This window comes from Trachymyrmex septentrionalis, unplaced genomic scaffold (genome assembly GCF_001594115.1).
Source record: "Trachymyrmex septentrionalis isolate Tsep2-gDNA-1 unplaced genomic scaffold, Tsep1.0 scaffold13, whole genome shotgun sequence".
NCBI lineage: Eukaryota > Metazoa > Arthropoda > Insecta > Hymenoptera > Formicidae > Trachymyrmex > Trachymyrmex septentrionalis.
The window spans coordinates 2146166-2165098 of NW_017304438.1; the positions used below are offsets into that span (position 1 = coordinate 2146166).

The 18933-nt window shown below is 31.9% G+C and overlaps 1 protein-coding gene across 5 annotated transcripts in view; it reads right to left on the bottom strand.

The window, feature by feature from the left end:
• The window catches only part of LOC108756903 (ATP-binding cassette sub-family G member 4), a 46001-nt gene that overhangs the window by 21188 nt on the left and 5880 nt on the right, over positions 1–18933 (bottom strand). The window contains exons 1-3 of one of the 5 annotated variants that reach the window (XM_018501065.1): positions 10775–11131; positions 8851–8853; positions 7905–8254 (exon numbers count right to left, since the gene is read on the bottom strand). In XM_018501065.1, coding sequence (XP_018356567.1) covers positions 7905–8097 — 193 coding nt within the window. In that variant the 5' untranslated portion in view covers positions 8098–8254; positions 8851–8853; positions 10775–11131. Of the gene's footprint in view, positions 1–7904; positions 8255–8850; positions 8854–10774; positions 11132–18933 lie in introns of those variants that run through there. The other 4 variants (XM_018501069.1, XM_018501064.1, XM_018501068.1 and 1 more) reach the window with 4 other exon arrangements.

Here is an 18933-nt window from a genome sequence, read left to right on the forward strand (position 1 = left end):
ATCTTATATAATTACATATTGGAATTTTAAGACATTGAATTATATTTTTTCTTTAAACATTTTTGTTTCAGAATTTTACATTTTTTATATGAAACAGTGCATTTTTCTTATTTTGTTAATTATAGTTATAACAATTTATTTACAATTTGTTAAGACTATATAACTGTACAAATACTTTCTAAAGATGTCAAAACCGTTTAATAATTTATATACATGTAAAAGTGAGATGAAAATTCATCCAGGATACGAATGACCTAACGTGTGTACTAATATTAATATCCTGAGAAAACTGGTCTAATTGGATTAAATAGTAATTCTGATGGAAAATTGACGAATCAGAATTTTTTGGGTAAGTTTATTAGAATTTCTAGCTGAGATATAATTAGAATTCTGATATAATAATTCTGGTAAAAATAAGAATTTTAGTAGATTTTATCAGAAATATTTATATCAACGAGAAATTGTTTTCAGAATATTATTGAAAACCTTTAACAGATCCAGTTCTGATTGAATAGGCTTACTTTTTTCTCTACTTACATATAATTATTATGTATTTACATATTGGTTCATTCGTTTATTATAAATATAATTAACGTTTCTATTTTTGAAATTTTTGTTGTATAATTTATATCGCGTTTTCTAGCTTAGTATTTCAAAGCACGACCATGTTATAATGAGAACGCAAATTCCGTTATTCCTTGAATAGAGAGCGGTCTATTTGAAAAAAAGACAAAGCATGCAAAGTGTAAGTGCTGTTGACCTAGTCTTTATTTCTCGAAAAACGAACGTAGAAATGACCTCCGCATGCTAATGACTGCTTCGTAAATAGCAATAAACTACAGTACAGTGATTAATTTAAAACAAAACGCTATGTCCTCGTGAAAAAATATGCAATTATATATCTAATAAACAAGCTATTTCATAAGCTTGGAAAGAGAAAAATAAAAACATCGTGCATGACGAAGGCCATCTAACATAGAGTCAATGTAGGTCAGTAGGTCCCTAACATGCACTTCGCTATTATTTCGAAATTATTAATATTGTGTGCTCACCGTGACTTATTCTAAAATTATTGCATTGCATGAAGATGTAAAAAAATATAAGAGTTACTCCCCAAGAGTATTCAGATTCCTAATAAAGTTACAATTAAAATTGATATCAATTAATAAATTTTATTTAAATAAAACATATTTTTCAAGTTTCGCTCGGGATAACTGCGCAGTTCGTCCGTATAATTTCACGATGACTACTTCTCTGAAAAATATAAAGTAAATATCTACGTCTGCAATAACACCCACGTACCATTAATTGCACCATTGTTTGCTGTTGATTGATCACGTACGTAGAATATTGCCAACCATGCATGAACGAGTCTTCAAAGTTCAAGTCGGACCTAGACATGTGCAGAGAGAAAGAGAGAGACGAATCGAGTTGGCTAATTTCAAGTCTGGAAGAGGCTGCACCTCTCTTGAGCTGCACGAATTGCGCAAATAGTGGATTGCAAAAATCTCGCTATGACATACGGCGGTTTACAGCGTTAAATTACTCCGTTTGCTTATATAGAGAGAAAGAGAGAAAGAGAGAGAGAGAGAGAGAGAGAGAGAGAGAGAGAGAGAGAGATAAAGTCTCAAATTCTCATGCCCGGCTAGCTATCTTTGCGAGGTCATACTAAACTTTCTTCATTTTATTTTGCAATCACGCGGATACAAGCAATAAGACTTTACATCTTATTGAGACGTAAAGTCTTGTAGCCTAATTTCGTAATTTCGTAATGTATTGTGTAGCGTAACACCAACCATGACGAAAAGTTCTATTTGAATATACTGCTTCGATAATTTTAACACAAGATTTACACAAGACAACACAAAATAATCTAGAGAAATCGGCATACAAAATTATTCCTTGCAATTTCTTTACATGTTGCTCTGAAGAGAACGAAAAATTACGTAAACATTTTCTCCAAATAAAACATCGACTTTGAACATTTTATTCAAATAATAATTTTGTGATAGAAAAATAAAAAGTGAGATCTGTGTTGAATTTCTGAGATGTGGAAATATGAGTTTATTCACCAGACGGCGTTCATAAACTCATCTTAATTCATCGCTATTCTGCAATGTTAATAAACATTTCAACAGCTGTAAAACACACACACACACACACACACACACACACACATAAAGAAAAATGATAATTGCGAGCACGTATATATTATCGGATATATTAAGGGATGTTGAACGCTCGATAAGTCATTGTATCACGTTTTATTATGTGGACATCATCTTGGTGCAACAAAAAAAAGATAAAAGTAAAAGATAATTACGAGCAAGTATATATTCGATAAAGGATGTTGAACGCTCGATAAGTCATTGTGCCACGTTTTGTTATGTGGACATCGTCTTGATGCAACAAAAAAAAAGTTTGACATGGGAATTTCTGCAAGGAGAAAGATTATGATAAAGAGAGTATTGTAAAAGAAAGTAAAATATAAAGAGTAAAAGTCAGTAATAGGATACATAGTTATTGTTCCATGAAGTAAGTTTCTTTCATACTTTTTGCACACGTCAAAACGTGTCGTTCAGGCACGCGAACTACAATATTTAGGTCATATCGTTATACTCAAAATGTATCTTGTTCTCTAAATCAGAGAAAAACATACGCGATAATCGTTACATTTCCTTAAAGGTGTTATAAGAATTTGAGAAATGTAGGTCGTAATGTAATTCGTATTTTCTGAGAGATTTATTTAAGCAAATACCAATTTATCAGAAACATGTCGTGATTTAAAAGGTCGAATTTATTAAATATATGGATAAGTTTGCCTTGTCGACAATCTTTTTCATATCAGTAACGTATGATTATATTCTCCTTGTGCACATTTTTATAATAAGACAAGTAGACTTGGCAATATACTGTTTAAAAAAGATATCAAATTTCATGTACATTTAACGGAAGCAAATTTGAAGCAAGTATAACATTGAAAACATTTAATGTTGTCATTGAAAATAAAGTTGCAAGTAATTTAAATTTAATGTTCACATGCATTAAATTTCATGCGAATCCGCATAAAATTTTCTGGAAAGTGCACTAAATTTCATGTACACAAATATACTTTTCAATTGTAAATACATTAAATTTAATGTAATATCATTAAATTAAATTAACTTGTGTAAAAAAATACGTTAAACTTCATAATATTTTTAACAGTATTTTTAGAAATGCTTCCTTTACATGTAAATAAAGTTCGTAGTTATGAACAAAGTTAAAAATAACGAATGATTTAACTAAACACTAAATTACAGTAGTTACTTAAATGTAATAAACGTGTACATTAAATTTCATAAAATTTTTATGAAAAGAACATTAAATTTCATGTACATGTATACAAAGATACCTTTCAGTTATAAATACATCAAATTTGATGTAATGTCATGAAATTTTTAACAGTATACATAAAATGTTAATGAAATTCAAGAAGATTTCTAACAGTGTATAGGTGAACTTGAAATATCTTCTTAATGATAGTCTTCACTGGTAATTTTTGAGGAGACATCTTAAAAGATAAAATCATCAAAGTACGTGCATCCATAAATGCATACCTATAATTACGTGTTCCAAGATAAGAATTATCGGATATAATGAAATATCACTCTGTATCTTTATCTAGCTATGACAATTATTATCATTTGTAATACATGTTTCCTCGGTCCCGAGCAAACAATGACTCGTCTATAATATTGTACATTAAACGAATGATATTTCTTGCTCGTGCCAAGTTACGAAAGCATCCGAACAATTGAAATATCCGCCAAGCGTAATGTCTATCACTGGAAAAGGAAAAAAATAAAAAAAATATGACGCGCCTGTACTTAATCGACACTCATCTTCGACAGGAAGATGAGTATTATTACTGAGGTGTCTCCGTAAGATAGCATTATTAGAATAATGTAATAGTATTATGTCTTGAATTACGTAGTCGTCTTTATTATAGACTCTAAGTAGCGTTCTCAAGGCCGTCGGATTTTCAGTTCCCGCGAGATGACATGATATACTTAATGGCGCATTACAAACAATATTTTGACTGTCACGATAATGCGCGATTGATCGATGTCACGTATCTTCGTGATTTGTTTCAAATAATTCAAACACTTATTTGATATCCTCGTTTAATTATCAAAGAGCAAATGACTGATATTCAAAAGTACTCTCTGATACTTTTAGAGCGAATTTACTTTCGAGAATATCCAAAGAAACGATGATTCGCGGATAATATCAGCGAAATGAAATTTTTTCATTTCAAGTGAAGCGATTTACTTCGCATCGAATTCGATTTTACTTACGCGATAAGAACGGAACAAAGACTCTCCAATGATATTTACCACTCGATATTGTTATTGTACGTTTATCTATCGACTATATACATCGATTCAAGCGGGCGTTTTGAGCAAATTAAAGAGGAGCGTATCCCATTTCTTGAAAAAAAAATCATCCATTTCCTAAAACTTTTTCTAAAATAGTCTTAGATACACTTGAGATGCGCGCGTATGATTAAATTGAGATTTGTGTGCTTCTTTGGGTTCGAAAATTATATGTAGGTATACTGACGTAATTGAGGTGCATCGGAAACCTCTGACGTATTATGCTGCACCGGCCTTCCTGCAAAATTGCGATCACTAACCCTACTCGTAAGAAACGAGCACGTCGAATTATTCCTTTTATCCGATGGATTCCTCATCGGGAGCTCGGAGAAACACACGCACGTTACTCACGAATCAAAATGTTGCGTTCATGCAAATAAAAAAAAATAAATAAATGAAGGCAATTACCCATCGCGATTGTCCAGTTCTTAACTTGATTCCAGCATAACGAAAATTAACAGCATTGAAAACGATCGATTCTAATTGATTCTTTTTTTTTTAGTACCGCAAAGACTGATTCGTTGCGGAAGTATTCTCATGCGAGCCATATAAGAGCAAGACAACTGCGTTATGTTTTCAGCCTATAAATAATCGGAATATACAACGTAATCTATGACGTATGTATACCTAACATATAAAATATGTAACGATACGCCGCGTTAAATATAGTCTGATCGCAATACAAAGGGCATTAGAGTAAATGGGTTGTGCGTAAGTATATCATATATTCGGTATGACTTCCTATAGCACATAAATAAGTGTAGTAACATTTAGATTATCGATTTGGAGCATAGATACTCTACGGAGCATTGATACTCTACACAACAGGTGGTATTGTTTAGCTTGCGTGAATTGCATCAATATATAGCGTCAATATATAATATCGGATGGCCTGCTAGACGTTTATGTTTAATTTAAAGTATGAACCGAAGCTATTCACAAGTCTCTCGCTTTTGTGCGCCGCATTCCAGCGTTATCTCTCTCATATGCTGTATCACGATGATAAGAGAGTACCCGGGACTGTATTCGCGAAATACGCGGAATCCGCATCCATTGCCACGCCGTTGCGTCGTGCTGCATTTCTTTGGATATACATTTCTTTGACGTGTTTGGCACGTGAGCGCAAGTTTGCACTTTCACTCGACGGTCAATGTCATCGGAAACCAGTTTGTAATCATACGAACAGCGCCAGCTGGTTCCTGTATACGAGAAGATGGAGAAAAAAAGTCCTGTATTCGTTTTGGAGACTTTTTTTTTGGTGAGTATGTATAAATGACTCGAAAGGGTGTTCACGGATATTCCCGAACAATAAAGTTAAATGCTATCGCATCAGATGTTCAACACGTGATACATTATTTAAAAAACCATGTAATAATCATTTTTATGAAATAAGTTAAATAATACTTTGTTGCTAATAATAGAGAGGCATGTTGTTGCTTGTGAAAAGTTTATAAATCGACATTACATTCTGCTTTCCCATAACTCTCTCTCTCTCTCTCTCTCTCTCTTGGAAACAAATTAAACACACCTAATTTAGTTATAAAAATCGATTAAGATGTAAGGTCTGCAAAGAAATGAGAAAACTAAAATCAAAAACTAAAATCAATTCAAACTGAAAAGAAAGAAAAAGAGTGAATAGATGATTCAATTTCTAATAGATATATCTAATAGAATTTCTAACAGATAATAAAATAAAATAATCGTAAAAAAATAGTCGGATTATTTTTACATATATTGTATATCATACTTTCTAAATCTTTTGGAATGAAATTTCACTTCAAAAGATTGAAAATTGAGTCAGTCTTGAAAAAAGAGTGAAAATATTTTCACTCTTGAACAAGAGTGGCAGATTTTCATTCTTTAATAGTGAGATTTTATTCTTTTGGAGCAAGATTTTACTCTTTTGGAGTGAAATTCACTCCAAAATCAGTGAAAATCTGCCACTCTTGATCAAGAGTGAAAAGTTTCACTTTTTTTCAAGACTGGTTTAATTTTCACTTCAAAAGGTTTATAGAGTAAATAAAAGTATGATTCATATGCACGAGAAGATTGGTTGTCGCTCGCTATTAGCAATATTCGAGCTACTATAGAGATAAAGCTTTGACCTATAACGTTTCTAATTCCAATGGCGAATTATTATACACGAACATTCAAAGATGCGTTAAAATATTCACTGAAAATTCCTTGCATACAATATTCTATCTAAGCAAAATAACCGTATAAGTTATGTAATCCGGATGAATGTTAACGTAATATTAAAATGTATTGTATTATGAAAATTTTACGATACATAATTAAGCAAATTTCACACGGAAATAAATAATATATGATATTAATAATTTGTAATATTTACGAGTGTTCCTGGATGCTCGATACAGGAAGGTATCCAATTTCCATTAGTTTACGTGTATGATTTAGTAAGCAATTATGGTAATTATATAGCGAGAACTCGGACGAATGCTTTCTAGAACTCCGTAGTCCGTGCTGAAGTCGAATAATGTAACATTTGGAATGCAGTTCAAGGGCGCAGTACATTCACATACTGTGTAATTTACGAAATAATCTTTCTGCGGTTTCACGACTTTTTCTTGTGTGACGCTACGTCGTATTCTATAATAATGTACTATCATATCCAGCTAATTCCTAATCGGCTAGATATTAAATGTTACGTTACGCTCTGAATGGTAGCTTTTCTTTCCGTTTTCTTAGCGTTTCTATCAGCTAAGTTTTATCGTGGATTTTTTTAAAAATCTCATTGACTTGCCCAATCGAATATTAATTCAATTAATGCTAACGTGAAGTACGTCGGTCACGCGTTGGACTGGAATTACGAAAGTCTCAGATCGATTTAGATAAAGAATATTCGTTAAACTGCAACGATTACGGAATATAAAGAAAACTTGATTCTTCGTTCTGCACACGCGAATAAAATACTATTAGGAGCTATAATTATGCAATTAACTGTATGAATATATTATGTTTAATTTATTCATGCCGGCGAAGAATCAACAGAATGAAGTCATCTTGATTCTTTAGATGTTCGTAAAAAATATAAAAAAACGTGATAATTCGCAAAAATACTGCGTGTGTTGCTTATTAAAAAGTGATGTAACTATTTGCAATGCAAAGTTCAGCAGATTTTCTTAAAAACAAATATTAAAATAATAAACAATAAAAACAAACGCCCTTGCTGCACGTTAGACTGCGAAACGCATGAACCTGTGAAGTGTGGTATACGTGGTATTATGAAAAGATGTCACAACAACCCGAGTAATAATCTAATAAAAGAAAGCGGAGAAATTTCTTTTTTTTTTTTTTTCGACATTCAATTCTTTCGTAACACTTCACTATATTAATCCACTTGCCTCAATCAAAAGTTAAAACACGTCAGTTTTAATTACGGACAACTCATAGGACAACATTCGACTGTGAAATAATCTACTCGATTAGGATATTGATAATAAATAAAGATAAAAATGTACTCACTATTTTTGCGGCCTTCTCGGACCTTATACGTAAGATCGGTGAATGCCAGGTCGACCGGCGGCCTTTTCGGCAAATGCGTGATCGTCTTTGGTTGCATCGGCACGATCTGCAGCTGCACCGCCGAGTTCTTCCTAGGTTGCAACAAAATTCCATTGGAATCCTCCGCCGTTGAGCAATTTCCCTCATGCTTCATCTTTTAACGAGATATTCCGTCCTTTTCTTCTAAATGCCGATCGCCGATCCTTCGATCAACCGCGCGCGTTTTTTCTCCACAATGTTTCGAGATCGATGAATCACCTTTCGCGAAGGTAACATGCGAAAAAATTCCGTAATCGTCGATTTTTCACAACCTGCAATATCGCCCACATGATGCAATGCACTTCGCAAGACATGTTAAATATAGCATTTGATTTTTGGGAGGGGGAGAAAGAGAAAATTATATCCGTACTATACGAGTTATGTTTCCGTAGCATATTTGATTCGATAGCAAATCTACTTGCTGACGTTGTAGAAACCAGTTACGTGGAATTTAAAATTTATTCAAATTTGCAAATTTTTTTCTTTATTAATTGAATCGCGCTTCTTTCAATTTAGCGAAGACATTAAAATTGTATACTCTGTTTTATAATAATTTACGTAAGTATGCAAGTATTTTTTTCAGCAAAAAATTGCATTTCCATCGAATCAGCTATTGAAGCTTTACATCCCATTTTATGATTTAATACCATTCACACAAGATGCAAAAAAACGTTAAAAGAAAAAAATCGTAAATACTGTGATGAGAATAAATGTTACATTTGTACAGAACATCGGAAGAAAAATTTTTTTGTTAAAGTATTTTGCTGAAGTATCTAAAAATTTAGTTAAATACAGTTGGAATAATTTTGTTGGATATATCACAATAATTACATAAGAATCTCAAACATGATAAGTAATAAATCTTAACATTCTAGCAAGAAATCCTATATCTTGTGATGAACCTTCTCAAATTAAAAAGGACAGTCGCAAATTTTAACTCTTCGTCCCAAACTCTTTGTCCCAAATTAAGGACACGATTATAAATTATTTCTCTTTTAAGTGTAAAAATAATAAATGTAAAATAACAAAAGTGAATATAATAAATGTGAAATATAATTTTCAACTAATATGTGAAAATATTTTGTGATTTTTTTATTTAAAATCCTAGATATTATTCATAAAATACATTCAGTAAAAATAAACTACAATTAAAAAAAATATAATGTAATCTAATAACACGACGTAACTTTTGTTGTAATCTCATGTGATGTTATACATTAAGTGTTAGTTATTTACAAACACATAATAATATAATACGTTATTTATGCGTTTCGTTAACAATTATTTAAAAAATGTTTATTAAAATTTAATTGCGACAATTAATACTGAATTTTTTTTTAATATCCTTCTTTGCTTTCTTAATCACCTTATTCTGCATAATTATTTTGATACTCAACAAAATTAGTTTCTATATCTAGCTAAATTTTTAGATACTTCAGCAAAACCGTCTATGCATAAATATTGATCATTTTTCATATATAATCTTTCAGTATACACGACGATTTTTCCGATTTTTTTTTTAATTTTCATCATTCTAACAAATATACAAAAAATTAAGTAATTCTTGCGTATATTTTAATAGCCGAGAGATTAATCACTAATAAAAATGATTTCCAATTTCTTATATTCATTTCAACATAACTTCAAAGTGATTTCCTTTGTTTACCGGAAGAAATTCGAAACGTACGAGCGTACGGCAATACTTTTTTATTTCAAATTATTTCTTTATTTCAATGAATGCTGGATTGCTTCGTTGATTGATTTTCTCGATGATTTCATTGAATAGCCCTTCATTAACATCTTTAGAAAGTATTCGTAAGATTGTGTATTTAAATAAATTGTATATAAATGTTATAACTAATCACTTGATACTCTAGTATTTCGAAGAAGAGAAACGTACGGGACACAATGATCCAATTGTGTATACTAAGGATTAAAAATGATTATATAAAACATTAACATTAAGCTATTTCATCGCAGTACAGTACAAGGAGCAAAATAATAATTATATAAATAATTAATTATACGGTTTCTGCAATTCACTCTAATCGTTTATTATATTGTAATTTCATTTATCTGATAAAATAAATCACTATACAGATCACTAGACATTTACACAAAAACCGGTATTACTTATAATTTCCCAACATTAACATATAATATCGATTAGGCATATAAAGATCATATGCCATAAAAATATATGTAAAACAAAAGGAAAAACAAGATATAAATATAAAATTGTCGTATAAATTAATATTTCATACAAGTATACGAATAATTTCTGATCGATTGTCATCGTCATAACAGACTTTATTACAATGACGATTGTTATTTTACCAGCATATTTTACAAAATTTTTATGTAACTATTTTAAAAAATAATTCTATACGATAAGAAACACTTGAGCCGCCGTATTGTGTTGCAATAACCAAACTCGCAGCAAGAAAAATGACCACGTTTTTTCCAGGAAATACACAGACTTTTATGGAAACATTAAAAAAAAATAATCTCTCTTTCTTACGAAGGTTCTACTCCAGCAAATCTGACAGCGAAAATCACAGAACCGCGAAACCGCCTCTTTCAGAGGTATTGTCTAGCAGAGAAAATGATCAGTTAGCGATAATTGATAATGATTGAGTCTTGCCTTTAGAGTTCTTCGCTAAAAATCTAAATGTAGGAATCAATCGTATTAAAGAATCACTAAGCGCTGATTAGTTTTCTCTTGCTGAACGCAGCCATTCTTTTGTGGAAAGGAGCGAACAATAGAATAATTTTGATGCGCTGATTCTTACATTGCCCAACTTCGCGATGTTTCCTTTTGCCGTCGTTGAAGAAACCTCTCCGCGGATACCGAAGTTAGCCTTGGGATGCAACGAAGCGCATCTCCGGATTTCGCACAGAGCGATCGCGAGCACAACGAGTGTGAATGAGACGGTGAAGAATGACAGACGCGGCACGCTCGATCCGTACAATTGCACGTGTCGCGGCGTACTCCCGAGCATACGCGAAGCACCGCGGTTTTTAGAATCCCAGCGGATACGCTCCGATAACAAAGACTCGCGGTAGGAAGTGATCGGTGCGGTGGGGAAACGGTGAGAGACGAGCGAGCGGTGCTTTACACCTTGCGATCCACCCACCGCCCGCGACGACTCGAACTGAACTGAGCTGAAAAAGCCGCGACTGCAAGTCCGTTGCCGTTGACCGACGTCCCTTTTGTCTCGTTCCCCTGGCCTTCCTACCCTTTTTTCATTCCGTGCGGCTAAGGAAGAAGGCATTTACGGTTGTTACACGAGAACAACGCTATCGACAGATCAAAGTCTACGTAGATGCGATGACTAACATAATGTTAGCAACATCCGCGCCGGGGGAGGTCAGTCATCCTCTTTAATTTTTATCATCTTTTTTGTCATTTATTATACGACAGAAAATTAGAAAGCTGTATGACGGACTGTATGACGTCTGATAACTGTTGAAAATCGTATGAATTTTTCACTGCATTTTAACGAATCATTCTCACAATCAGATTGAGAATTTTAATACTGTCCATGTCACGTGGCATCGAAAAGAATTTGTGTAAAACATAAAATGGCGTCTACAATGAGATTTTCTCTCGGTTCACAACTTTGCTTTAAGAAGCTTTAAGTCATAAGTCGAAAGAGATTAAATGACAATGATTTCTGTCTTTACTATTTTTGCGTAATATTTAGACTTTAATCGTTAGACCTAACCGAATTGAGGCAAAACCCAATTCTTACGGCCTAAAAGCATAAGATCCGTGGTCGATATATCGTCACTTATAGCTTAAGATCTCTTAAGCCCAGTTTTTCATTAGTCTGGATCTACAATAGGTGATTTAAGCCTTAAGCCTTAAGTAAAAAATTGACTAATTATAATTGAATGTGAGAAAAATAATCGACTGTGATTCGTCCATTTCTTACTCTCTAAATCTGAATCAATGGACAGTCACTAATTATCCAGTGATATACTTTGCACTGATAATCGGTGAAGTTCAATTAAAAAAGGACGAATGTTTGAGCATTATATAACTAAAATACTGATATTTGCATGTTAATTTAAATCTTCCAATACCATATTCATTTCAAGTTAAACACTAAAATAAGGTTAGTTAGATTACACAATAAAGATTAGCTAGGTTAGGGATCTCACATTTAATTCACTGATTATCATACTTGGCACTGATATTAGTGATTATCCACTGATTTAGATTTAGAGAATATAGCTTAAGGTTTAAAAACCTATTGTAGATTCGGACTTACCTGGTTTATCCAATAGACTTCATCTGTGATGATGTATAGATGAAGCCCATTGAAACATCAGGTTACGCTTAACTATAAGTTAACCAGATAATGAAAAACCGGGCCTTAAAGCAAGATTGTGGACTAAGACTTTAAGACGTAAACTTCAGCTTTAAGCCATGAGAAATTAATTGATCATAGTCGAGTGTTCTCACATTCGATTGTAATTGGTCGATTTCTTAGAACTTAAAGCTTAAGTTTTACGCCCTAAAATTTCAACTGTAGACGCCGCTTATAATGGAGACGAAATTAAAAATTACAATTTTTAATGTATTTAATCTCAATTGTATGCGAATAATGTCGAGTTCTACATCAAGACTCGCCCGAACTGTGTTTATGCGAACATTTCCGTTAATTATTTTTGTACTGAGGTTTTTTTGATATGTTAATGTCTGAAGAGGGCTCAATCCGAAACTTGTAACTTTTTATTTTTAATTTTATTTTTGCTTTATGTAATTTTACTGTGTTTTACTTGTTAATTGTAATATATTCTGCGTGTAATTTTGAAAGAAATGTGTCGACTCTTACTTTGCCCTTTATTTATTATTATTTATTTTGTATAGGAACAGTCCTTTGTCATTTGTTTAATCTCTTGCACACACACTTTTAAAATTATGTACAATGCAACACGCTCTTAACGGAATGTAAATGAATCGCGTCCTGAATTGCTACTACGAGCACTCACCTAAATAGTTCCTCAGCAGAGATATCCACAGCGATGGTTCAAGACACAACAGAAGAGACAAAGGAAACGAAAGTCTCTTAAATGATACATACAGACGTAAATAGATGACGGAATGTAAATTGAAGCATTCCAGAAACGTAAACATTAGTCAAGGATATCCTAGTTAATTGATGTACGCAGCATGTCATAGAAAAGTCAAGTTGTCTTCGAAAATATTTAAAAAAATTAAAACTAATTAACGTGTTACGCATTATTGGCTCGGTAATAACGCCAGTGATGATTAGCCTCGATTTCATTACAATCAGCCATTAATTGATAATGCATCACGCGCGCGAATCACACACTACTACTGAAACAACGGTATCTATGTATACCTACGTCGACGCTTCGTAAGTGGGCTTATCGTCGAAGGCAGTTAATTAACGTCATTTCCGATAAGAGATGATGCGATATTACAAACCATATCACGAATGCTAATAAAAAGTTGGAAAAAAAATATTTTATTCAAATAAAGTATACACCGCCATGTAAACTTCAGACTTCCTTTGGGTTCTAACGGGATGATTCATCAAAGATAACATATCGTAGTGTAATTACAATATGACAAAATAATAAAGACAAAAAGTGCTCGTAATTATTGGTAATTTTCATGAAAAACGATATTCTGGAAGAATACTGGGACAGTTTCGAAGCCACATATTGAGTTAGTTTGCATGTCATGCACTCATTCATAATGCAGAAGAAATATAAAGCGACCATTGTAGTGCCGCCATTAAAGGATTGTCATTAATCGATTGACGTAAGTTCTTAATGATTTAATATAAGTCTAAAGACTAATAGTAGATCATGATGGATTAACATTTACGATTATCATGATCGACGTTTTTTATTCTCTAATGCCCTTGTATTATTATCGAAAAAATTGTATTCTCAAAGTAAGAAAATTATATTTACTTTTGTAAACATTTTTAATACATATTCTTAATAAATGGTAATATTTTTATCTTTCTGTCAATATTTCTAGAATATTTTTTGGAACTATAGTCTAACTTATAGATCTTAATAAAATTAACGATCTACACAGTGAGTCTTTTGTACATATGTTTTCTACAGAGCAGTACGTTTCTGCGCGACAGCGACATTTATCGACTATCTCAAAAAAGAAGACTTACAGTTTAAGTAGTGCACAGTGCAGTGTTTAGCAAAGCTTTAATAGATTAATGAGGCGATGAATGAGAAGATAATAAAAAAAAAGAAAGCTATAAAAAGAAAAATTAATCGGAGGATCTGACGGAGGTTTATATAAGTAAGTTTCTGAGATATACATGTTGTAATATATATTTAGGCACGAATTATATTAATTTCTGTTACTAAATAAAAATCACTAAAAATAAAGATTTGATAAGAAAAAAGCGTCACTATGCCTTGTAAATTGAGATTTATGTATATACATTAATCGTTAAACAGGACTACTATTCAGGTTACAAAATCTGTCATAAACACGAAATATTGCGATATTTAATGCCTTACCTTACATAATCTGTTTAGTCTTTTCATTTTTTATTATTCTTAATATTAAACTCATTCCTTCAATTTCGTGCACTCTATACAAATATAGACAAAGTTCTTAGTATTTCGAAATGTATTCCAATTTGTGTAAAAATTCTGAAAAAACTTATTCTTAATTGTAAGAATAAATTTCATTTTACTAATATATTCTCATAAGTTAAGAATAAATAATACTGATTTATTCTTTAGAAGAATTCCCTCTAAAGTTAAACAAATTCTTTTGGCACCTATTTTAGAAAATTATCATAAAAATAAGTGGAAATTTCTTAAGTAGAGAATACAATTTTCTCAGTATTATTACTGCAGTAATTGAAATATTTTTGCCACTTCAATGCACAATAACGTTAATTAATGAAAAAGAGGAATTTTTACAAATTCTTTCACTTCTTTATCATGCTAAGAATATCAACCGAACAGTTCAACAAAATAGGCTTTGACGTCAATCTTAAAACCTGTGTACTCCGCACGAATGAGTGATTACCGGAAGATCGGACGGTCAAGAATTGGTCACGAATTATTGTTTACGTCACGGACACGCTTATTCAGTCATTAAATACAATTTGTATTTTTCGCGCGTTTGATCGGACACAATGTGTTTGAGGTCATATTACATTATACAATACTCTAAACCTCTGTCTTTGATTGTGTCTCAATCGTCACGTATTGCGTTGCGCTCGTGCAAAATAAAAAAGTAACAACGAGAAAAGCATTAAAATCAGCAAATAGTTATCTACTTCAGATATTCGAAGAATTTAACTATCACATTAAATTACCATAAAGAATTATGGGAAAGGTAACTTATGTTGTTTTGTTTTTTTTTTAAATATCTTTAGTGTCACAATTAAAAAATAAATAAGAGAAACTAACCGAAAAAGAGATCAGTAAAGTATAATATAAATCCTAAATAAGGCGTAACAATTCATTCCTAACATAAAAAAGCAAAGAAAAAAATAGTACTGTTTAAAATTTCCTTCAATTTGATCACCACGATCATTATAGTTTATTATATTAATTTTTCACATTTGATAATTACAAGTATTAAGTTGTATAAGGGACATAATACACAGAAAAATGTAAGCCCATCGGCCAATCACACTAAAGAATAAGTAAGACAATAACGTAAGCAACAACAAATAAAAAATATTGCTGTAACGAGAGGTAGTTTAGCGCCGAGACGCTACCAGTGTCTCCAGATTTGCTTACATTTTAATGCTTACGCATATTTATCACATTGAAGACGTAAAATCATCAAATCGCATAAAGCGCGAAACCGATGTCTGAATCATAAAATATACATACATTTACGTATCATTTCAGAAGAAGTGTCTCGTAAAAAAATATTGCCAGACAACTCGATGACTCATGTCTGACTGCTCTGAGTTCTTTCTGTTTAATGTCATTGTGTACGCGAGTGTAATACAAAGTGGTTCGAATGTGTCGTATACTCTCACTGAAGCTACTCGAAATATAATTACAAGTTAGAACAAGTAAAAAGAAGCTTCCGACGAAATAATATCATGCATACAATTCTGTCAGTATCTTAATTGCTCTCCGCTCTTGCGTTATAATAATAACTCATCACGCAATAAGAATTATGAGATAATCTCTTCCCGATCTCCTCAAATATCCAAGTCACACGAAGCAATTGATTTTTTTATTTTAATTTATTATGCTAAAGACGAGATCCTTTATTTCCAAGAAAGTAGATCAAAAAAACGGAGACAAGTTTTTAATTTCGATCTTCAGTTTCCAATAAGTTTAAAAGTGTGCGATCGATAATAACGGAAATGCTGAGCACGCTGTAGCGAACGTGATTCTTTTGCCGATGGCGTCTATCTCTTATTGGAAATCTTAGAATGGAATTATACGCGGAAAAGCGAAGAATTGCAAAATCCACTAAGAAAATTAAAATATACATAATTAGACTTATTGTTGTAGACAGCGTAGACAAAGTGTAATTTTCTCTGCATTTCCTGAAAGGCAACAGTATAGAACTGAAGGTTACATAACAGTTTCAAAAACATTGTAAAAGGACAGTTGTCATGTAAATGCTATTAAGTGTAATTTTCCATCGTAATTATTCTGAGAAATTTCTTTATTAGAATTATTTTATTTTATTTTAATAATTATTGAGAGAGAAAGAGAGAGAGAGAGAGAGAGAGAGAGAGAGAGAGAGAGAGAGAGAGAGATTAAATAATTATTTAGAATAATTTAGAAACTTAGAAAAGTATTTTCGTATTTCTGTAAGAGCAGTTTCATTCTAAGTAATTTTTTTAAAATAAAATATTTTTTAATAAAGGCACATTGCTTTAGCGTGCATTAATTAATAATATTTCGCTCGAAGTATGCATTTTCATTACATTATCACAAGAAGCAATCGGTGTAATTATATTATAATCTATTACTTAATTATACGATTTAAAAAAAAAGAACCTTGATCTGTATAAAATAAAAAAAATGACGATGATGTAAAAACAAGATATCAGTCGCATAAAGAAACGTAACAATATAGAAATTATTAATTATATAGAGCAATGCCTCAGAGAATGATGAAGAACTTATGAAATTTGCGAAAGGAATACATAATCAATTTATCAAGCATAATTTATTGACAAACAGAGAGAAGTTTATATTTCGTCAATTGCTCCGGATGTCCGAGATTATCAACATTCTCTATCGTTATCTTTCTCCACTTTATTTTCATAAGTTGTGGAAGAGTTTCTTACTTTTATGAGAAAACGTATGGATCGCAAAATCTTGATGATAAAATAAGCAAATATCTCAGTGGAAAAAATGTACTGTTCGTATGAATATCTGATAGCCTTCAGAGATCATGGCCTAGTTTATATCGTGCACTTGATACACGTACTAACTAGTAACTTTCTATTAAATTATTTTAATTTCAGCAATGTATTTAAAGAATGATGTACTAAATTGGTACAATATATATCATAATGATTAATTAAATACATATATCATGTATATGTTTTAACATACCGGCGAAATCATTAAGAGCATTCAATAAAAAGGTTACTAATTAGTACTTGTATCAAGCGCACACGATGTAAACTAGGCCCATATTTTCGTATGGCGAATTATCGATAGAATCCGAGAATGATCCACGCAAGATGCCAGAGCGCGAACGTCACTCGCACAATAAGAAAGAAAAGCGCAAAGTCCGCATTCGGACGAAACACCAATGGTCGTGATAACGGTGTGACAGTCGCGAGGAAACGTAGCATAGAAATTTCGCTGGCGTATTTATTCAACATTTAACAAAATTGAAGGATTCTTCTCTATACAAAATAAATAACAATAAATAAAGGGCAAAGTAAGAGTCAACACATTTTTTAAATACCCTTTATTTATTGTTATTTATTCAACCGTACAGAATCACCGCGCTCTTTGTTCCTCGGTATCGCCATGATGCGCGATGGAGAGGGTTAATTAAAATCATGCTAATAATAGCACTGCCCGTATATCTAACATTACGACAGATGGACTTTACTTTATTTCGAATAAATAAATAAATGAATAAACAAATAAATCGCTTATGACGCGAGAAGATAATCACGAAATTTTTGTCGTGGGAGAAAAAAAAAGATTGACGAAACGCCGTGACATACATTTAACTGGCGATAATCTTAATTTATTCATAGTTGTTTTCGTAAACTACCTAAAGATGTGCGTGTTAGTTTTATAGTGGACTTTGATTAGGTCAAATGAATGCGAACAAAAAATGAAGATTGCGATAATACAATTTGACACAAAATATCGCAAGCTGAAACGCGAAATTTTTTACTCGTGACAAACGCGTTCCCACTGTCTAGGTCACTTTAGCAATTATGTAAACCAACGTTACGCAGTGTGTAAATAAACGTTATAAAAAGCAATTAAAGTAGATGTCGAAAAAAAGTCAATAATGATTTGCCAACCTATATCGTTGAGGAAATTCCCTATGTGATCATGCTAATCTCTGGATCACGTTGATCTATTGTGCAACTGATTTACATGATAAAAATAAAAAAAATTCTTGCCGGTTTTTCTTCTTGGATTGAATATCAGTTAAGAAAAGGTTCTTCGACGTTGATAGTTTAGAGTCGATCGGTTTAATATTATATGCAAGAATGCTGATTCAGACCATTAAAAAAATGACAAACGGAAACCTATTTAAAAAAACATATGTCAATAATCAATTTACTTTATTCCGTATGCAAAATATTAGTTCACAACAATCATTGATTTCTTTAAAAAAAAACCCCGACATATATTGTATATTAATAATCTGGAGTTAATAGATTCTAATTCATCACGACGAAAAGATAATTATTTTGAGAGCGAAATATACAATACTGTATCTATTATATTATATATATATATA